Source organism: Aspergillus mulundensis (genome assembly GCF_003369625.1).
Source record: "Aspergillus mulundensis strain DSM 5745 chromosome Unknown scaffold_2, whole genome shotgun sequence".
Lineage (NCBI taxonomy): Eukaryota > Fungi > Ascomycota > Eurotiomycetes > Eurotiales > Aspergillaceae > Aspergillus > Aspergillus mulundensis.
In genome coordinates, this window is record NW_020797890.1 from 394,638 (window position 1) to 415,824 (window position 21,187).

At 51.3% G+C, this 21,187-nt stretch overlaps 8 protein-coding genes across 8 annotated transcripts; 3 read left to right on the plus strand and 5 right to left on the minus strand.

Moving 5' to 3' along the window:
- Positions 1-435: 435 nt before the first annotated feature.
- Positions 436-5,666, minus strand: DSM5745_02794 (mediator of RNA polymerase II transcription subunit 12; the record flags this gene model as incomplete). The annotated part of the gene is made up of 9 exons (XM_026744810.1): positions 436-1,491; positions 1,544-2,128; positions 2,178-2,304; positions 2,398-3,048; positions 3,097-3,395; positions 3,447-4,085; positions 4,132-4,336; positions 4,390-4,987; positions 5,054-5,666. The coding sequence occupies 9 exons, from the start codon at positions 5,664-5,666 to the stop codon at positions 436-438; spliced, it is 4,773 nt and encodes a 1,590-aa protein (XP_026605676.1).
- A 2,185-nt stretch (positions 5,667-7,851) lies between these two features.
- Positions 7,852-10,150, plus strand: DSM5745_02795 (Eukaryotic translation initiation factor eIF-1; the record flags this gene model as incomplete). The annotated part of the gene is made up of 11 exons (XM_026744811.1): positions 7,852-8,095; positions 8,165-8,196; positions 8,252-8,268; positions 8,330-8,341; positions 8,391-8,488; positions 8,552-8,568; positions 8,635-8,711; positions 9,324-9,445; positions 9,678-9,752; positions 9,855-9,947; positions 10,002-10,150. The coding sequence occupies 11 exons, from the start codon at positions 7,852-7,854 to the stop codon at positions 10,148-10,150; spliced, it is 936 nt and encodes a 311-aa protein (XP_026605677.1).
- Positions 10,151-11,000: 850 nt separating this feature from the next.
- Positions 11,001-11,931, minus strand: racA (putative Rho GTPase Rac; the record flags this gene model as incomplete). The annotated part of the gene is made up of 6 exons (XM_026744812.1): positions 11,001-11,061; positions 11,124-11,356; positions 11,430-11,610; positions 11,670-11,728; positions 11,802-11,834; positions 11,899-11,931. The coding sequence occupies 6 exons, from the start codon at positions 11,929-11,931 to the stop codon at positions 11,001-11,003; spliced, it is 600 nt and encodes a 199-aa protein (XP_026605678.1).
- A 1,130-nt stretch (positions 11,932-13,061) lies between these two features.
- DSM5745_02797 (transcription factor domain-containing protein) lies at positions 13,062-14,280 on the minus strand (the record flags this gene model as incomplete). Its single annotated transcript, XM_026744813.1, has 3 exons — positions 13,062-13,774; positions 13,836-14,101; positions 14,156-14,280. The coding sequence occupies 3 exons, from the start codon at positions 14,278-14,280 to the stop codon at positions 13,062-13,064; spliced, it is 1,104 nt and encodes a 367-aa protein (XP_026605679.1).
- A 350-nt stretch (positions 14,281-14,630) lies between these two features.
- DSM5745_02798 (Zn(II)2Cys6 transcription factor domain-containing protein) lies at positions 14,631-15,454 on the minus strand (the record flags this gene model as incomplete). The annotated part of the gene is made up of 3 exons (XM_026744814.1): positions 14,631-14,961; positions 15,015-15,121; positions 15,215-15,454. 3 exons carry the CDS (start codon positions 15,452-15,454, stop codon positions 14,631-14,633), a joined length of 678 nt encoding a protein of 225 aa, XP_026605680.1.
- Positions 15,455-17,077: 1,623 nt separating this feature from the next.
- On the plus strand, positions 17,078-18,213 carry DSM5745_02799 (RNA-binding protein; the record flags this gene model as incomplete). The annotated part of the gene is made up of 3 exons (XM_026744815.1): positions 17,078-17,672; positions 17,739-17,967; positions 18,024-18,213. 3 exons carry the CDS (start codon positions 17,078-17,080, stop codon positions 18,211-18,213), a joined length of 1,014 nt encoding a protein of 337 aa, XP_026605681.1.
- Positions 18,214-18,505: 292 nt separating this feature from the next.
- DSM5745_02800 (uncharacterized protein) lies at positions 18,506-19,034 on the minus strand (the record flags this gene model as incomplete). Its single annotated transcript, XM_026744816.1, has 3 exons — positions 18,506-18,751; positions 18,808-18,955; positions 19,024-19,034. 3 exons carry the CDS (start codon positions 19,032-19,034, stop codon positions 18,506-18,508), a joined length of 405 nt encoding a protein of 134 aa, XP_026605682.1.
- Positions 19,035-20,085: 1,051 nt separating this feature from the next.
- Positions 20,086-21,158, plus strand: DSM5745_02801 (uncharacterized protein; the record flags this gene model as incomplete). The annotated part of the gene is made up of 3 exons (XM_026744817.1): positions 20,086-20,444; positions 20,504-20,611; positions 20,672-21,158. The coding sequence occupies 3 exons, from the start codon at positions 20,086-20,088 to the stop codon at positions 21,156-21,158; spliced, it is 954 nt and encodes a 317-aa protein (XP_026605683.1).
- Positions 21,159-21,187: the final 29 nt, after the last annotated feature.

Here is a 21,187-nt window from a genome sequence, read left to right on the forward strand (position 1 = left end):
TAAACGGGTTGATTGATTGTATGTTGTATGTGGTAAATGAATATTCAGCGGCGAGGTCCCAGAGTCAAGCCAAAAATGCAAGCCATACACATATCCAAGGAATCCAAGGGTCAGGACCGCCCATCCAAAGTCAACGCCTGCCAATGTCTATATGTACAATCCAAAGGAAACCAACCAAAAGCATAGGTATGTAAGCCCAAATGCAAATAATAGCCGCGCGATGTAGTGAATAATGGAGCATAATACGATGGTAGACATAGACATAAAGATAAAAGAAAGAGAATAAGCTCGAGAGGTTGTGGTATCATGCAGCGAGAACCGAAATATCGACGACGGATGAATAAACTAAGAGCCAAGGTGAATGCAGCTTATATGCAATTTCCGGAGCAAAGAAAAATGGAAAGTAGGAGGATTGATATATAGGTGGTGAAGGGGTTATGTATGAGGAGCCCTGACACGTCTGGCGTCAAAGAGCTTCAAACTCAAGGCGGTGTCATTCACACTCATAAGGGGAGCCGCATCCTCAAGAAGCTCCCATTGCCGTAGGGCATATGGCCCAGCGATATGACCGCGGTGCTGTACGCGAAGACGGTCCGAGACGATGTTCGTGTTCTCAGACAGCCCGGAAAGTGAACCAGTAGACGCAACCATTTTTTGCGTTGACGGGTTTGGAGGCCCACCCGGGAGAATTCCTGACGGTGTCGGGATTGGAGTAGAGCCGCCAGCAGCAGGGGACGAAATGGATATTGAGAGTTGAGAGCTGGGAATAGTCACCTCCGACACTGGACCCAGGAGATAGAGAAATCGGCGGTCATTCTGGAATTTGAGGAAGGGAGGGCACTTCTCTCTGAGGAAACGCCCGCATTGCTGGCGTGCTTCATCCGGGAACGAGTCAATGAGAGACGCGGCGACGTCCAAGGCGTGGGTTTGTAGCAGAATCCCCGGACACGGTCGGAAGTTCTGAGGTTGTATGGCGTGGGGGAAATAGTCGGCAGTTGGAAACAGACGAAGGATATTATCTGGCAGCCTTGCCAGCGAGATGCAGAATATAGACACTAGCAAGCGGGTCTGTTCCTGTAAGCTGCCAGCCTTGAAGCCCATAGATGGCGGCGCGTTAAAAGCAGCACGGTGCAACACAGTCAACCTGAGGAGCGCGGAGAACCAAAAGGCAAGGGATCGCTCAAAATTGAAACGCGACATGACGGCTGGACCTGAGCTGGAAGCGTCCCTGTTCTCAGCGAAGCTGTTCGAGTTGGTTTGCATTATGATGAGTTTCTGTAGCAGGAAATCCAGCCGCTCCACCAGAAGAGGCGCCAGTGGTTGAACACCAGATTGAGGAATGCTATACGCCAATTTCTCAATAATTGTCAGGTATAGTCTCGCACTTTCGATCGAGGTTGTGCTGGTCGCTCCAGTAGGCGATGACGGATCATCCGCGGGTTCGTCAAACATCGTAACGGAGAAAAAGCTGCTTTCCGCCCGCTCGCGAATCTAGAAAGGTCAGTGGTTGGAAGTGGTAGCATTGAACGCCATGGCAAAATACCTGTCGGGCTGCATCTTGATCCATAAGATTGACAAGACCAACCCAATGAGATCTTTTGGAGCGAGAGTCTGTCACCGCAGCCTTGAACATCACGTCAACTATGTGGTTCTTAACTTCATCGCCCGCCTTTGCGTTGAACAGAAGTTGCAGCTTCAGCTGACAAAATGGTAGTGAAAAGTCACTGTTCATGAGAATGACTCTTTCGGCTTGTGAGCTAGGCTCCTTCCCTGTGGAACAGTGAGTCGGTTGTACACTAGAGTTAGTAGGCCAGGAAAACAAACCGCCATCTGAGTCAAGACCCAAAAGGGTGTCAACTGCTCTTCCTATCACAGAACTGAATGATGAGGGATCCCCGAGCTTCCGCATACAGTATTCCGGCACAAGTTTCGGGTTCTGTGCAAGTAAAGTGCGTAGCAATGCTGCAGTGCATGCTGGAAACTCGGCTCGCTTTGACCGCTTTGACTCTGAATCCCTGTCCTGGGAAAGGGAATCGAATAAAGGAATTGCATCGTTAATGATGTTCAGGGTTTCGTCAGGGTACTTGGAGAAGAACTCTTGCTGCGCCAGGCGGAAACGATAAGTGACCTTGAAAAGTTGTCAGTAATCAGTGTGATCAAAGTAGTACTAAACGTACCAAGTCCCCGGTATGGTCCTCCTGAGGAATCAGGAGTTCAAGCAGGTCCAGCCGCAAACAATCTAGATCGGGAATAATCGCTTTCGTTTTCTCAGCAGTCGATAGCTTCTTGACCAGAAACACAAAGCTATGGATCGTGACACACCCGACACCAATGAGAGGAGGAAGAATTCGAGACATCGTTGGCCGAGGAGACGATCTCAGAAGCCCACATACATACCTCACTAGCATAAGATCGAGATACTTGGGATTGAAGGGCCGCAGGTAAGCCAGATATCTGCAAGCATCTTTTGCCGACATTTTGGCCCTTCCGTTACCGCACGTCAAAATCTTCGTGAGTGAGTTGAAAACAGAGCCCATCGAAGACTCGTCTAAGCCATTGCCGCCAGACAGAAGCTGATCTAGCTTTTCTTGAAACGAGGCATCGGCATCGTTGAACGTCGTAGGAATGTGATCCGATAGTGGTGAAGGTGCTGCTAGTGCGGACTTGCTTTCAATCCGAGCAAGGTCTTGACGGAGAAGAGAAACGGTGCTAGACTCGTCAGGAAATCGTAGGCCGAGCTCGATCAATGAGAAGACGAAGTCCAAGTTGAGAGTGCCGAATCTCTTGAGGCGCGCATAGGACCCTATCAGCCCTCTAAACAGATCTGATGTGGCGCCGATGACAGACAAGGCGTCAAAGTGGTAGTTGATAGTATCGGACGCAGATGCTAGAACTATGTTGTCATCGCATTCAGTAGCTTGTTTGAGCACATCTGCCAGGATCGAGCAGTCTCCAAAACGCTCTAATATCTCTCGAATGTAGTAAAACTCTTCTGAGGTTAAGGCTGAAATCTTTGAGTCGAATGAGAGGGGGCGTCCGACGAGTTCCCTACAGTTTATCAGCTCAAGTGCACTTTGCAAGCTCTAAGAACTTTACCTTGATGTATTCTTTAAATGTTTGGCTACACCCTGTCGAACCCACATGCTGATCTCAGACTTGATAGCCCATGTCAGTTGGAGCTGTGAAAAGTTGGTGTAGATCGTATTGCTAGCCACGCCATGGAAAATCTTGGGCAGACGTTGGCTTATCGAGGACTTTAAACATTTGATGATGGAAACCTCTTCGTTCATCGACACCCCAGCACGAGCTAGAAGCGTTAGGCGAAGATTGCGGATGTGTTCTGGTAAACGACCCATGGGAAGTTGAGTGAGAAGGCAGGCATCAGCAGATAAAACCTACGTTATGGTTAGCACCTTGTCGCGATATGTTTGTAATAATTTATTTACCTTGCCACTTGCACCATCCAAGTTTCCGGTAACCCCTCTAGCCATGAGCCATTGAAGATATCTGCTGATAGAGAAAGTTTGAGACCTGACGAGTTCGGATATGACATGGTAGACATTGTCCATTTCCAGCTGAGCCATGTCCTTAACGGTGCTCAGAAAAGAAATTATGTAAGAATCAATGTCAACGCCAGACATTTTCCACTTCCGCAGGAGCCGAGCTGCTGTATACACACGGCGAAGACCAGAGCGGAATGGCGTTGCCGACCACTCGAGAAGTTTTGAGACCAGTGCTAGCCTATCTTCATAGGCATTCAGACATGCCGCGGAGGCAGAGGGTATGTCATGGGACGATCGTACTGAATCGAACAGCTGAATCACTCGTTGTTGTGCAGACTGTTGTGTGGATTCTGGTCGAGCTTTCGGCACTTGTATTCGAGTGTTACGTTCCGCGAGGCTGTCAAATATTGTCTTGTCCGCGGCTTCCTTCATATTCAGGCAGGAAAGGATCAGATCTCGGTGCTTTCCCCACGAGTTCGGAAGTATCACGGACGATGTATGTTCGAGTACCAGCTTTCTTATGCAGCACGAAAGCCGATCGGCAAGCGGCTGAAGCATTGTAGGCCGTCCGAGCTCAGTTACCTGCGCTCTCGTTAATCCTAACCTTGAGTTCTCGATCTTAGCTTACCTGGCGCAGCTTTTCGAGAAGCACTTCGACCAGCCGCCGTCCACGTTTTCTATAACGCAACATACTGTCCCAGTATATACCTAGCATTAGCAACCAGACAGGGACCATGTTCAGTGAGGCGCCCTCCAAAGATGACAAAAACCAAGTTAAATACTGGTCATGATCAAGCAAACGCTCGAAGAATAAGCGAGCTGTCAGGCTGGTTCTGGAGAACGTTAGAAATTCTTTGCAGTAGTGCCCCGGGCGTGAGAGACGTACGCATATGTCATTTTGGACTTCCAGTCTGTCGATCCACAGGTCCCTATTACTCCCTCGAGGAACTGCTGTACACCGCTCGTCCAGTCACGAACCCACTTGACATCCGAGCCCACCACTACTGTGCCGGACCTTCCTTGTCTCTTGCAGGCTCGTATCTCGTTGGCGCCGACACACTTTGCAAGCCATACGGCTCGGTTGACCGGAATCCACTTGCTTAAGCATTGATCAAGGAGAGCCTTGCCTCGGATGCCGTGGGGAATCGTGCGGCTCAATCTGCGAAGGGGAACCGACGGATTGGCAAGATCACGGAGCCAAGCTTCACGTTTATTATCCGTCAAAGTAACGCGAGGTGGCGGCTTGAAGTTTGATGGCGCATTTACTGTATTGTGGTTTTGTCTTTTATCCAACGCAGACATGAAAACAGACGACAGCATCTGCAGGCCAGAGCGGTGCTTCAATTGCGCATAAAGAGATGGGCGCGCCGTATTGGACTCGTTCTGGGAAACCTGCGTGCGGTCGTAGTGTCCCTGTTTCACCGTATGCTCATTCAAGACATCCTCCGGGTGCCCCCCAGACCATGGTGCAAAATCAGCCACTTCTAGAAACAAGGAAGAATGTCGTTAGCAATGCCATCCTACTATTGCGATGAGTCGGGATTACTCACTGTCTCCTTTGAGAGCAGGCGCTACAGATGGCACTTCGACGCGGAACGGGGTCGTCTGTACTTTCTTCGCGGAGCTGGATTCTGGTGCTCTTGTCGCGTTACCTCCAAGCTGCTCCGGTAGTGCGCTCTTCCAAGACGGCTGGGGATACGGAGGAGGCGACGCGGGCCGTTTGCCCTCGGGCGTCAAAACCACATCCTCCACTGTGACTTCTGCACCGCCGGTGACCTCCGAAATCATAGCCTGGAAGGACCATACGGGACGACCACGCCAGGAGAGCGCGGAGGGCTTTGAGGCCCCTGCTGGGGTGGGCCTTGAGTCTCCAATATTCGCCGGCGCGGGACTTGCATCATTTGCGGACGGCCCAGCAGATATATCCAGTTTCAGTCGCTTTGCCGGGGGTTCCCTCTCATGCGCATCATTTGCACTCGAGGTGAGATCGATAACAGTTGGCTGCCCGGTATGCGGCGGCATGACGGGTGTATATTGTTGCCTCTCGGATCGAAAGTCGGGGGTATTGAAAGCTTGAGAAGCATCCACGCGTCCGGAGCCGTAATCGACATTGCGCAAGGGGTGGCCCCAGGATTGGCCGCCGGCAGAAGAGTTGGGTATCATGTCAATTTCATGGTGTATTCAAGCAACGGTAGATGGGACATCGGGGCAGCTCGTTCGAAGGCCGGTGGGACGGACCGTAAGGATGGTTTCAGGATGGAGGAGGAAAAGGTTCGTGTGCGCATCAACCTATAGCAATTTGTTCTTCACATCCCCAGTAAATCGTTCAGCAGTAGGTTGGGCGGATTGCTGGAATGAGATGAGCGGATTAGAAGCGGTAGGTACGGTGAATCGGCCGCGGAACGGAGGTGGCTGACGGGCAACTGCAGTGAAGGAGGCCCACCCGTGGAAGCGTACAGGATGAAAGCGACGGCGAAGGGGTTTGAGAAGACAAAAAGGAAGCAGCCGGAGGAGAATGGAAATGGCCGAAGGCGGAGACCGAGATACCGTCGAGGTTCTCCAGATAACGCAAGGACTAAGAGCAAGGCTCCTGAGGCAGGAGATCTGACCATCTGCCAATCTTGGTGGACCTGGGGGCGATGGAGTGATGAATCCGGGTATTACCGTAAAATACAATGCTATACTACTCTCATGGGAGGGGGTTCATGGGGTGACTGTCAGTCGATAGTGGACTACGGTACTCAGAGGCCTCGAGCAGCCTTGAATCAGTTCATTCTTGCAGCTACCCATGCATTTAGGATGCATCAGCCTGGGGAAGGCTGGTCAGTGGTCGCAAGGGTATCAAACACTCAAAAAGAGGGACTCGTAGTCTGTACCTACGTGCATTAGCACGGAACATTATTTCCTGGGCACTCTGTCGTCCCACCCACCTATAATCTGTAGTCTGCACGGAGTACAGAATAGGAGACTACGATATTACATACGGCTATACAGACCCCTATGTTCAAGCGAGAGAGCTCGATACGGAACTGTCGGAATCCCGGCAAGTCTCCCTTGTTTTCTTGGCATAAGAAACAGCCTGGACGCCGGACGGAAATACACCCGCTGATTGCGAGATTCAGCATTCCGATTGGGACATCGGGGCCAGGGTAAACAACTGGAGATAAGGAGTCCGGACATACATAAGGTCAGGGGCCTCAGGGCTTATGGGTAACATTTCGGGGTTGTTTGTTTCTTAGGGAGAAGACGTGGATGTACCCCTGTAAAATTGAATAGATCACGGTGCACTTGCAGCTTGGACGCCTCCCGTACTCCGTACTTTTTGGTGAGTGCCATTCGGGCGGTGCCCCTCGTCTTTTGCTCAAACATACCCCCATAAGCCGCATTTGACGATATCCACTCCTACTGTCGGGTTACCTCCCGAGGATATCCACGGAGTATGGGGATACCGTGGCATGACACACCGTATGATTCGGGCGACTTCGACCTTCCTTTTTGCACAGCTGGGCAGATGTTGGTTATAGATTTATCCGGGACATTGGAGGGCTTCTACAACGACTACTAACTGATCCCAACAATAGCCAGATCACACTCTCCATGAGTAAGTCGGGGAACGAGCGCTGGGCCAGAGACAAATTGGCTGGGCCGGGCTCGGAGGGCGGAGGCATATGAGACGGTGTACGGAGTATGAGCGAAGTTGCGAACAAACTTTTGCGGACGCCCGGAAATCCCGATAAGGCACAGATGATTGACAGATCGCCCAGTCAAACAAGTCCGGGCTGCAGATGCAGTGCTACGCTGGAAATCACATACTGAAACTGAGAAATCAGCTGGAAACAAGCATATCTTATCCACTTCGAGACGCAGGACAGCTCATCCGGTCCTGGCCACTGGTGTTTCTGATCAGTCGAGGTACAGAGACGAGCGAGCAGCAAGACACTCGTCATGCAGTTGATTCCGAAATATTATTTTTGATATCGATGTTTTTTAAGGATGCATCCTTCTGATACGCGCAGGACGCCGAATACCCCGTACTCCGGAGAGGATATATTTCCTCGCCACGAGTACAAAACCGCAAATACAAATTCAGGTACTCGGTACTCGGCGTAATGTAAGGTAATAATAAGTGAGCCTTGCGGCTTGCCCAAGCATAGCTGAAAGCCTGAAAGATGTGACAAGCATTAATTGGTTATCTGAGCGCCCGGGCGATCCATGAGAGAACCGAATCAACTCTATCAAAACGACATGAAGTTGATAACGATAAGTTGATACTTGATAAGCGGCTGGCCCCAGAGCCCGAGACGGAGCCGGCCCCGAGCTTGCCGCTTTAGGCTTGGCGGGAACCATCATGAATGCCAGCATCGCCTCTCAATCTGGGGACTCTCTGCTAGGTGCACGAAATCAGCTTCGAAAGTCCGCAATCAAAGATGACGTCCAAGAAGGATATGCGAAGGCTCGACCTCGGTATGCTGCTGCCCAGATCTCCGAATCTCTCGTGCTTTTCCTCTGGATGCTCGTTGCTAACGTTGACGATGCGACAGCTATTCCCTACGTTGACCCGCCCAAAGACAAGAACGATGCGGATATGACTGGTACAACCTCACCATGCAGACGGCGGATTAGGGAGACCCATTCTGTTTTGAACTGACTCTTTGGTTTAGGGGCCATGTCTAGCACAATGCCAATGGCAGCGGTAGGTTCCGAGTCGTTGCGGACTTATACACAGCGATTACTGACAGTTTTAATAGATGTTCACACGAAACAGGTGAGCCAGCAATTGCCGCAAAATCGTTTAACAAAGGGTTTATTGACTCTCCGCTGTATAGAATGATCGGATGGTATGTGTCGGCTGGCCAAAACCTCTCCAGGCAACCTAACTAGTATCAGGGTCGCTATGGTTTTCTCACTCCAGTCCTGGCTCGGTGAGACCGAAGAGCAGAAGAAGAACGCCACTACACCAGCATACATGTCTGTTGGCATGTCTCGTACGTTGCGCCATTTGTGCCCGCTTGAAAATGATAGTTGACTGACTTGCGACACTTTTATAGTGATGGCTCTGGCTGTTGTACGTTGTCGAACTCGGAAAGACATTCTCTAAAGAACGCACAAGACTCTAACCCATCATTTACAGACCTACCTTCCCATATTCCTCCCTCCTGCAGGCCCCAAGGCTGGCGCTGTTCCGACGCCGTCTCCCACACCAGCTCCGTAAAGTGGTCTACGATTTCTTCGGTTCTCAATATAGGTGGAATAGCGACTGCTAGAGTGCACAAGTCTTAGGTTTCCACTAGCTCTCGCAGTGTCGCCAAAATCGAGGATAAGGGGGTCTCGCGACACGATGTACATATTGCGGACCTGGCTTTTGATGAGAGCGCATATGTCGCTTGTAATATTGATGTAATAATTTGATATCCTATCGAATCTGTCCCCTGAATATCACGGCCCTGTGGATGTACTCTTTTGCTCTTGACAGCAGACCTGGGGCTGGGTCGGATGGCCAGGGGTTCGCCACTGCTTGCCACATCATCGGAATCGGTCATGCACCTTGCACACATTATCTCACGGAGCAGTGTTTTCAGTAGGCTTGGCGGCGTCAAGCAGTCGAAGCGATAGGTCCTTGAGTAGTAGTACAGGGCCAGAGGCAAAGAACAAAGACCGGCTAGGAAGCACGCCGTACGGAGTACGAGTCGGGCGACGCAGCTTAGTCACCGGGCACCTACACCGCCTTCCCCACAGCCCAACACCGCGCGCCCCTCAAAAGGATCTTTCCTTCCTTCATCCACATCACACTCCAACACCCAATACTACAAACACACGCAGACCCGCGATCGCTATCACAGAGATTCAAATCTCCCCTCCAGCTCTATTTACAAGAACCGCTTTTAAAGGCCGTTTACGACTAAAGGCCGAGTTTATGTCCATCGAAAACCTTAAGACCTTCGGTAAGCGCCTTGCCACCCCTTTCTTCAACGCCGTCTCTCCACCAACTTGCGATGCAGTTTGGAAAATAACTGCCTACACTCATGGGACTGGCTCCATATTCTTTCCTGGGAGCGGGGCTGCGGTTATCGTGTTGAGTTTCGCTCGCTGCTTCCTTTGCATCCTGCGATCTACGTGGGCCCTTATGGCGGGGTAATCCTGGTCGCGATCTCAAGCTGACACGTGCTTCCACAGACCCCTTCGCCGAAGCTGACGAAGACACCGGCGAGACTAAGCAGTCTCAAAACTACATCCATATACGGATTCAACGTATGTGCTACTTTCATTTCTAGTCTATCTCGGTCCCCACCAGCCACAGAGCTCCCCTGTCGCACCTCACCGCCTCCGGCCCTGGGACTAACATCACTCTAGAGCGCAATGGTCGAAAGACCTTGACTACGGTCCAGGGTCTGCCCAAGAAGTTTGACCAGAAGAAGATCTTGAAGGTGATCAAGAAGAAGTTCGGTATGTCCTTGTTACGCCGCCGGCCTCAGTGGGCGCAGCTAACATCCTTTCTAGCCTGCAATGGCACCATCGTCAACGACACCGAGATGGGTGAGGTGATTCAACTCCAAGGAGATCAGCGTAAAGATGTTCAGGAGTTCTTGACCGACAAGAAGGAGGGTCTTGAGCTTGATGCTAAGACCATCAAGGTTCACGGTTTCTAAGCCAGAAGCCACGTCCCGTTCCGGTCCCTTCTTCCCAGTCCAGGTTATCGCCGGGATAGCAGCCGCGACAGGTCGTCTATCGTTACCCACCTATTCATTGCGTTAGCCTCAACTGCGAAGATTATGGTGTTAGACTATTCCTATACTCGGCATGCTGGACTCGGGCCTCTTGTCGAACCGATGCACTCGTCAACTTGTCCCAGAAAGTCGTGAACGGGCGATATGGGAGAGTTATTCGTATCGAAGTACCTACCAACACAGAAGGGTTCTTGAGGGGGATTTCGTGTCTTCGTTATTCTTAGTTTTCTACCAAATAGCTGATTAAGCAAGTCCTGTGGTTAAGGATGCCTTTGTCATGCTCGTCAATAACAATGTTATTTTCTCCGCAATTCGAGACTTTGACGCCGATTCATCTCCCGTAGGTGGCCCTGCCCGCAATTTACCAGGTCCGATGTTCCGCGGGTGCCATATATCTACAATGTAATGAAACGTCATTCAACCAAGGTTCATGGTCCAGCAAAGGGCAGTATCTATAGTCCAGGGGACATATCTATGCATGGCATTGTGACGTTTTACAGCATATACTGGGGCGAGCTGAAGGATAAGAGAATGTGCAATTTCCAAAAGACCCTCTCTTGTATTCTAACAGATTTAAGAAGAGAACGAACAGGAGACGCAAAAACATTAGTATCATGACACCGGATCAGGTGGACAACGAGGTACTCAAAAAGATCATCAAAATCGGGGGATTGGGAGGATTGCTCCCAGCAACCGAAACGCCGGATTAGTTATTTATAATATTAGTTAGGATGAGAGAAAGGAGATATAGAATTTATGAAGCCGTGATGCTTCACAGGATTGTACACTTCTTGTTCCTTTGTTTCGTCGCAGGCCGCGGGTTCAGGACAGCACTAGGGAATTCATGTTAGTTTCAATGGCCCTAGTAAATCGTTGATTTCCCTGAGAAGCTTACCGAATGGCCTCGTCGAATACGCTCTTGAGGTTGCGCTGTGTCAGCGCAGAGCACTCCAGATATTTGTGTGCTCGGATCTCTTTCGCAACAGCCAGAGCTTGCTCGTAAGTAACGGGCTCCTGCTTCCTAATGCGAAGGCTTTCGAGCTGCGCGGGGTCGTCTCGCAAATCGAGCTTGGTGCCAACCAAGATGATAGGGACGTTGGGAGCGTGATGTTCAATTTCCGGGAACCACTACAGGTAGGTTAGCAACCTAGAGCTGAAATCCTTCTTCGGGGGTTAGGGCAATCGCAGCAGAGATATGTACCTTAGACTTGACGTTGTCGAAAGATGGAGGGCTGACGATGGAGAAGCAAATGAGAAATACATCCGTTTGCGGGTAGGACAATGGGCGAAGTCGGTCATAATCTTCCTGTCCAGCAGTATCCCAGAGCCCTAAGCTAATCGGTCTGCCGTCTACCATCACACTCGCGGTATAGTTGTCAAATCTGCGGCGATCGTCAATATGGGATTCGAAGCATAGAATGAGGTGGCAGTGGTAACGGACACGGTGGGTATATATTCGCCGGGGAATGCATTGGTCGTATAAGAGATGAGAAGACATGTCTGAACGTAGGGTTAGCCATTGATGTCCAATTCGCAAATAGCAAGAGAAGAGAGAAGCGGAGAGGATTCTAACCTTGCCGACAGCACCGTCACCCGTCACGACACACTGTTGCGGTATTAGCCCAATCGCTCTGGCTTGCAGGAGAGAAGACTGGCGGAGTGCTCCTGACCTTCAGGGACTGAGTAGCAGGACCAGTCGCCATTGTCACTCAAAAAACCAGGCTATATACACGATTGGGACGATAACCAAACGGGCTTGGGGTATCAATCGACCCAGCGACGCAAAGGATATAAATATGCGGTAGTTGTGGAAGAGGCGGAGAGACAGGTGAAACGGGGGTATCTGCACGGAGGAATAGCACCGGTCGATCAGTCAGGAATGGTCGAGCAGTAGGAATCGGGGCCGGAGAGGGCAGATCGGGGGCAATCTAGAGGAAGAAATGAAGAAAATTGCAAAGAAACAAAGAACACGAAAAGATGGGGGTAAAAGTACGGTGGTTGCTGGGAGGAAGAAGCTGAGAGGCGAGAGAAGGAGGAGGAGGGGATGGAGTTAGCGGACTTGTAGCGGAAAGGGACAGGCACAGACACAGACTCAGACTCAGACTCAGACTACGACTACGGCAGATCAGACTAGGAAGCTCTCTCACCTTGGCCTCGCCGACACCTTGACCTTTCAATGGGACTCTCGATCTGATCAGTAGGATTTAGTTTGATGGCAGACAGCCAACCACGCCGTCCTTTCGCCTTTTTCACTCCTGACCAGCGACCAAGAGAAGCCGGCGCCAACGATAGCCAGTAGTCGCTGGGGATAGATAACTCATTCCATATTAATTATTAGATACTGTATCTAATGGCTGCAATTGTCGAAATCTCCTGAACCACACATGATCCAACCGCGGTTCGTCTATCCTAGAGTTCCAATGCATCTAGTCGATGAATCCTTCACCTCTATGCAACAGGTCAGACAGCCACTCGAGCTGAGAACTGGCGAAGATTCTTGGAATGCGCAAATCATTCCACAGCCTCTTCCGCTCCCTTTGTTGGTCGCGCCTTATGCTCTCTTGCCACTGTCGGTCTCCAATCTCCAGTCCCCAGACGGATGGATTCTTAAATTCTGATCACGAACCGTCAATGCTCATGTCGAAAACATGCGGGGTGCCTGATCCACCTCGCAAAGCTTTGATCACCTCAGTCCAAATCTCAACTCTGCGCTGCGCTTAATCCGGCAAGCTGCTCAAATGGTATCTCAACTAAAAATAAACTAGCTTAGCATGTACCAGCGTTTCGTCCAATCACTCTTCGTCAAACTTTTATATAAAAACATTTGGAGTTACTACAAGGCCGGTGGGGCGGGAAATGTATCAGGGAACCCATCAAAGACCCAGTTCAGGGAGTCGAAAACCTCGGAGAACCCTGCCTCGTTGAAGAACGCCCCTTCCTGGTCAAAGTTCGGCGCATACATCAACCCCGGATCCTCCAGGGACCCGTCCGGCTGCCGAGGAATTGCCGCCGTCGCGACGTTCGGATTAGAGGCCATGGCCTGGGTATCTTCGGTGCTCTTCAAGGGTCGGAAACGGTGCCGCCAGCGCCAAACCGTGTCGTAAACGTGACTCATGCTCATGCGACATCGTACTTTTAGGAGTAGAGTATCGTCCCCGAACTCCTCAGGAGCACCAGCGTTCCACATTTGCGCCAGAATATCTGCGAGGCGAACAGGCCGGTCGTGGTCCATCACACTAATCCTCCTCAGCGCCGAGATGGCCCCATTGAATAATAATTTCCCGTGCTCGAAATCAATGTGTCGTCGGAAGTCGCTTTTCAATAGCTTCATGAGCGCAAATGCTGCTGACACAATCATTTGCAGGATGTAGTTTGTTGCATGGCCAATGAGTTCGCCCGGCGAGGTTTCAAGGTCTAATACTCGACCAAGGAATGACGTGGTCGCGATGAAAAGCTTCGTCAAGTCGTCACTTCGTGCGTTGGAACCCAGAAACACAAAATACCGCAAATGTAATTCCGCAGCTCGCAGATGAATCATGTTTATGGCTGCCCAGACGCTTGAATTAGCATTGAGAGACCCCAGGGGGCAAACACAGGAATGCCGTACCAGAGATACTTCTGCCGAAGTCAAGCTCCATTTCCCGGAGCTCATTTTCCAGAAGCTGCGAGATCAGAAGCTTTTCCGAGCTGATGAACTCCGCAGGGTCTGGTCTGCTGCTGTAGAGAGATTTCGTTACTCGGTCACAGAACTTTTCAATGAGTAGCCGTGTCCGCAAGTCCTCTGAAGGGTGATAATCCGCATCCCGAAGAGACGCCGGTTCAAGAGCCCAATCGTAGATCGTTCCTGGCGGTTGTCCGTATCCCGTGGCAACACTGTTGGGGCAAAGTGAGTTGTTGACCATGTCTTCAAATCGGATGGTCACTCACTTCTGGGCGACGATGTTGCATATGACCCATGTCTGTAGTCGATCCTTTACGGCCTCCCCTTGACCTTCCATCCGGAACGTCGTAAACTCCTCAGCCTGCACTGGACGATGAAGCCCCAGCTGCATGGAGATTTGCATCATTAAACCACAAAGCATGAATGTAGCATCCGTCCTCTGGCTCGTGGTAGGAAGAGGCCAAGTGCACAGGAGACATAGGGCCTTGACAACACGATAATCTTGCGGTACACCAGTTATAGTGGACCATAATAACCTGCTAAATGGCCCGGACAATGCGCTGAGCAGTCCTGGCTCCGATGGAGCGCGTCGGCTAGCAACGCATATGATTGTCCATGCTTGGAGCGGACAACGCCGTAGGTACTCCTCAGGAGGCTTCTGAGGATTTAGAAGAGGAAGAAAAGGGTGATAATACTTAAAGAATCTAAGGGCCATGAACATCGGGTGTGCCCGGTTGGAGATCATTGAGCGGGGACAACATACTGGTCAAATAGTCTGGTGATCCTTTGCCTAGATAGGGAGACATCTTCCAGCCTCCAAGCAGCGTCGTCTTGAGATAGCATGGACCCGTCGCTGTGCATAGTTAAGGGGGTGGCTAATGTCTGCGGTTCCAGCTTAGCGGACAAGGTCCGCCCTCGACTCACGCTGGCAGGCTCAGGGCCATAGTATATGTCCTCAGGTGATTGGGATACCTTGTCAATGACCCTAGCTTCAGCAGTGTGGACATGACCGCCATCGCTAGAAAGCCGCTGACGGAGATCCGCAATCTCACGCTCCATCTCAGCATTTCGTCTAGCCACATTAGTTGGGAATGGTGAATGTTGATACACTGCGAACATTCTTACTTTCTCTTCGAGATGCGCTTGAAGGAGGGCTCAACCTTGCATTCTATATGGAGCCGCAGACAACGCGAGCAGGCGTCCGCGGGTGTCTGGACTATATCACATCGCAGCTATGGCGGTTTCAGCACCTCGAATAGTCACCAAAACTTTGAAAATGATGCCCGCCGGACAGGAAAACGGGCGTTTTGGCGTGAAATACGTACCTTCTGTTGGCGGCACTCGTTACAGGCCTTACGACACCCTCCCCGCCGTTTCCCCGTAACAGGCGGGGCCTTCTCCATGTCTCCGGGCTCCGAGGACCTGGCTGAGAAGTCGAAGCCTGCCAGTGGGCGCGGAAGTCTAGGGTTGTTCCGAGAGTCGGTGGAGGTGGCGGGGGGCGTGATCAGGTTCGCATGCGGAGGGAATCCATTTTGTGCCAGAATACCCCGGTACTCGAGGTCCATCGGTATAAATCAGAACTCAATAATCGCCGGAATGGAACCGATGGGCGTATGGACACATGCGAAATGGGGAATGCAACAACCAGGAACTTGGTGGTAAGTGCCGCAAATCGGAGACGAAAACGTGGTTCCCGTACCAAGCGCGAATCTCGGCATCTGGACCGGCTGACTCATCCACTTTCAAGCAAACTGACTTGACCTATATGCCGCAATCTTCTGCTGTGCACCAGCATGGAAGGGACTGTCGGCAGCTCCCTTGGTTTGACGAGAGACATTATGGCTTTGAAGCTGAGAAGACCAATCCTTTGGCAAACACCGCCGCAGATAGCGGCAGCAAGAGGAGATATGTGTTCTGGACGGAGGGGCTCATTCGGCATCGACATGGCAGCATACCGGGCAGTCAGCACGCAAGACGTCTGCAAAGGGTCTCAATTACCTGCAAATACTGCAAAAGTCAGCTCCATGGGCATTAGGACCAGCTAGGGGCTGACACCTACCAATGCGTACAGACCCAAACGTTTATGGATGTTTTCACATGACGAGCACCGTACCCTGGTTTTCTGAAATGCTCGTCGGGCCAGGCACAATGCGAAACTGGTATCATACTCTTTACTCTTTCGTTGATGGACCGAAATGAGCCTGTGAGTGCACCGCTAGGAACAGGCATCTGACCCTAGATCCGTTTCATTCGTGATGGAGCGATGCACTGAGAAGGCTTGGACAATCGTACGCGTGGTGGCCATCTTGTTGGCAGAGAAGGCATAGTACGTTCGCCTGCATCGCAAGACAGGATAGTGATCGAAGAAACCAGGCTGTGTCTGGTCTAAGTTGGCAAGTGGGCTAGGGTAAGCAGGACCGCATTCCCCGTGCTGGATAACGAAGGTGCCCAGGTACAATGACAGTCCCGAATGATGTCCGGGCGGTAAGCACTTTATAGGTTGCTCGGAGGGACGAGGGATCACGACATATTATGCTGAAGTCAGACTGGAACTGCGTATGAAAATGAGGGTGGATGAAAAAGAGGTGACAGAGAGGAGAGGAAGGAGAGAGAAGAAGGAGGATGGAGGAAGCAGGAGCTGTTGACAGCTACGGGAAATTCCCTGGCGCACTTGAACAGTAGCTGCTCTCAACCAAACGGGCATGTTCGACAACTATACGAGGAACAACCTTAATTTCTACTGAGGCCACGGCTCAATTTACATCAGGACTATCTGGAGAGTAGAGAAATACAACCTGTTCCACCAATATTTCGGTCGTACATTGGTCGGCTTTACAGGGAAAGAGGAGAAGATCATGTTGATGTCGCAGGAAGGTGCCCTTACGATCGATCGATCCGTACGGAGTATGGCCCATCCATGGGGGTGAACAGCCCTAGATACCTCAGATCTCAGGCGTCAATGCGGAGTCTCACCGCCAGATCTTCCGACCGGATTTCTCGGCAGAATAATTATTTTTTTGGCCTGTCGAAGAAATTCGTCGCGGAATTTTACAACATCGCAGTCTTGAATTGGATTTTCATTTTTGGGGTGCTAGTCCTGCAGCTTCCATTTGAGGGTACTATATGTATCAGAGTACGAAGCTAGACGCCTGAAGCTCCGCCTTGACCTTGCTGAATCCGCTGTCGCAATGGCCGAAAAGAAGCGCAAGCTCGAAACTCCCGTCGACGACGTCGCCGCTGCCGAACCCGAGGGAAAGAAGGCCAAGCGGGAGTCGAAGAAGGAGGGAAAGAAAGAGAAGAAGGAAAAGAAGCGCAAGGAGAAAGACGCTGATGCCGTGAACGAGGTTGAGGAGACCAAGGTGAAGGAGAAGAAGGAAAAGAAAGAGAAGAAGGAGAAGAAAGACAAGGAAGAGAAGAAGGAGAAGAAAAACAAGGAAGAAAAGAAAGAGAAGAAGGATAAGAAAGAAAAGAAGGCGAAGAAATCAAAGGATGTAACCGACGAGGACGAAGAGAAACCCGCCGAAAAGACGAACGGCGCCGATGCGCCAGAGCCAGAAGTCAGCCAGGATACCCCGGACGCAATGGACATTGACGGCGAGGTAGAGGTAAAGGATGAGAAGTCGGGAAAGGAAAAGAAGAAAAAGGACAAGAAGGCCAAGAAGGAGAAGAAGCAGAAGGAGCAGGACCAGGAGCAAGGAAAGCAGCAGACAGAGGAGAACGCCGAACAAGAATCAAGCCAGCCTGCTCCAAAGCAAAAGGCCGCCCGCTTCATCGTCTTCGTTGGTAAGGATGCCGGGCGCCTGTCCACCGTATCTTCTGAAATAATCAGCTAACATGCGCTCCTTACAGGAAATCTCCCCTACTCTGCCAACACCGAGTCCCTGACAGCACACTTCGAGAAGATACAACCGATATCCGTGCGAGTGGCGACGCAACCAGACAAGCCCACCAAGTGCCGCGGTTTCGGCTTCGTCGAGTTCGACAACTACGACCGGATGAAGACTTGTCTGAAGCTCTATCATCACTCGTCGTTCGATGACGGGAAGTACCCTCCCCGCCGGATAAACGTTGAATTGACGTAAGTCTCCGTTTCCTTTGCCTTTATTAGAGCAATCAATTGACCAATGCTATTAGTGCCGGCGGCGGTGGTAAATCCGAGCACCGAAAGGCTAAGATCGAGTATAAGAACCAGAAGCTTACGGAGGAGAGGAAGCGCCAAGGTCAGGAGCTCCAGACAGAGAAGGTGAAGAAGCACAAGGCTGAGGAAGCACCGGGCGATGACTATGCGAATATCCACCCGAGTAGAAGACCTCGCATGGCTTGATTGACGGGGAGCAATTATGGAAGTGACTGGTCATCAAAAGGATTAGATATTGGAGTTTTGCGTTTGCCGCTTTCAGCAATTCAAGCAGATACCCTAAATCTGTCTGATTTAATCTGGAATTGTTATTTTATCCTGAATGCAGAAAAAAGACCGTAGTACCGGAGCGCTAGGGGATGGGATCTATATTCCGCTTTGGCAGGATGTGATATGAACGTTCAGATCATGATTCATATTGATTTCTGTACCAAGAAGAGCTTGAGTATTGTGTAGATAACGAACTAGACATTCATGCCTACAGCTCTCCGACCTGGTCACTCGCCACTCGCATACGCTGGACTACTGCAACAGCGAAGTCCCATATTTTCCGCGTCAAAACGAAAAGCGGCACCTCAGGCTCGTTCTCGCGGGTGAGATGCAGCTGCAAAAGAAGCGAAGACATGCTGACGAAGCTCGCAACTGACACGACGAGAAGCGAGGCCGCAGTTTCACGCTTGATGGTAGCGCGATTCTGCGTAGCATGATAGATAAACGTCAAAGTCTACGGATGGTGTTAGCGACGTGGTACTGGAATGCTGAGCAGGTGGGAGGTCTCACCGTTGTGATTGAAATCCATGCAGGTAACAAAAGACGAGGGTCCGAGGATGCGCCAGAGAGATAGAGAACCCAAGAAGTCATATATGCAATCAAACCGTTTGTTGTAAGGAGACGGATAACAACAGCCGGTGGGGTATAATTCAAAAGCCTGGACCATATAGCAGTGAGAATGAGTCTTCAGGTAGGGCAAGGCTGCATTGATGGCCAGAGACGTACCAACGAGACATCATGCAATCAGCAAAGAAATATGAAAGATATGCGGATGCACAGCACTGTAAATGTCGATTAGCAGGCTGCAGTTGGACGTAATCCCTGCACCCTCCAGGAAATTGAGGCTAAACATGGACGGTTGTGTCACATACCCACATAATAGCCAAGGCTACCTCCGTTACTCGAAATCTTCTCTCAACATCCCAATTTTGGCCGACACTGCCAACGATCGCTGCCGCCCACCCCTCTCGTCCCATACCTGGTCGAATATGCAGAAGCTCCGCGAGGAAAGTGAAGGCGCAACGGAGCCCCCACCAAGCCGCGGGCGCGGTGCTCATAGCACGGCAAACGACCAAAGGCACCCACCACTTTCGATCCACCCCCAAGATGACTGCAACCCGTGGATGTAGGGCTGACGGGATCGTATGGCTGGCATCATTGCTGCTGGATGTATGGGACGTAGAAGCGGGGGAGGGCGGCGCGGCGGTCGCCGAGTCGGGAGAAGCCACCTCTTTATCTCGGAAACCCGAGGGTGGTATAGCAATTGCAGGAAAATAAGACGTAGGTGGGATTGGACCGGGGGTTGGACGGGAGTAAGTCAAGTTAGGTTCATGAGACGATCGGCGGCGGGGAGAGAAGGGCGGAGGAAAATCATCACGATGAGGAGCCAGCCTTAAAATATACGGCGTACGTAGCCGTTGCACAAGCAATTAGAAATTAGAGTCAAGAGAACGTATGTGATGGCAGCGGGCGTCCAATGCTGAGGAAACTCCGGCCTCGGCCCCTAATCTGCTTGCTTGTCACTTCTCGAGACCCGGATAACGAATATCGACTATCGCGCAGTATTCGAAAAGAGACCGATGGGATTGGACGCAAAATAGCGAGTTTGGACGGTGTCAAAGCAGATCGACAACGCCCTTGAAGGAAGCGCGCGAGATTAGATCGCAAGCGCGGCTCCAAGTCCCTCATTCTGGGGCGCTCACGTGACCATGACTTTCTGGCATCGCCGAAAAATCGCATTATTTCACAACTCCGGGGGATCCAGTCGTCTCGCAACCCGATCTCACAATGGCCTCCTCAATCTCAGGCGCTCCGCTGCTTTCAGCAGCTCGGGCACGTACCGCTGCTCTTTCGTCGTATTCCACTGTCGGTTCCTCGCAATGCCGACAATTCTCGCTCTCCTCGCAGCGCAGCCGCGAAATGAAAGGCATGCCACAGTCTTTCTCAATGAAGCAACCGGCACAGCCCAGTATGAAAATCAGAACCTCGGAAATGTCACGGACAGAACTGCCGCAGGATATCGGATTGCTACCTGGGACCTTCATCAAGCCATTGTGGAGGGACTTGCCCTCGATCTTCAAACAACCCAAAGAGCGGTTACAATTTGAATGGTTGTGGTTGAAGTCATGGTTTCAGAACTTCCTGGGGTGGGTGCCGCGTCTTTCTGTCAAATCCGAAGGAGTAGAGTGCAGCTAACTAGGTCTAGGCTCGTTGTTTACAGCAAGTCGGAGGGTAGAGCGCTGCCACTGCGGTTGAGAGAAAGACGGCTAGTAGCGCGCGACATCCATCAACGGATGTACTCTGCATTCGCTAGGTGAGCCTATTTCGGTCATACATGACAGCAGTAGCATCTACTGACAAAAGTTTTCCGCAGAGGAGAAACCGGCACAGTCCGCAACATCTGCTGCACTGGCCTCGCAAACAGCCTCGTGAAGCGCATCGAAGCCCGTCCCAAAGGCGAACAAGTGACCTGGTCTCTCGACAAATATATCCGCTCACCGTCAACTTGGTTCACCGGAATCCGCGTCGTTTCAGACCGTGCCACTCAACTCCCCAATATCGCCGATTCCGGCGTGCGCCAGGTCGTCCTCCGAATCACCAGCCGCCAGTCAACTGGCAAGGCGCAGCGACGAGCAAAGAACGGCACCCCCGCCGAGGGTTCCGGCAAGCAGCAGGACTGCATGGAATACATCGTCATCCAGAAACTCCGATGGATGGGTGAGGAGGAAGGCTGGCGCGTCTGGGGTCATGCCACGCCCACGACCGTCGAAGATCTCAGCTCTCCTTTCTTTGCCACTGACATGTCATTTGCCGACCGATATGAGGCGATGAAGGACGCGGCGATGGGGACGAAGAAGTAATTTTTTGGGACCGCTTTCCCGTCTCCTGA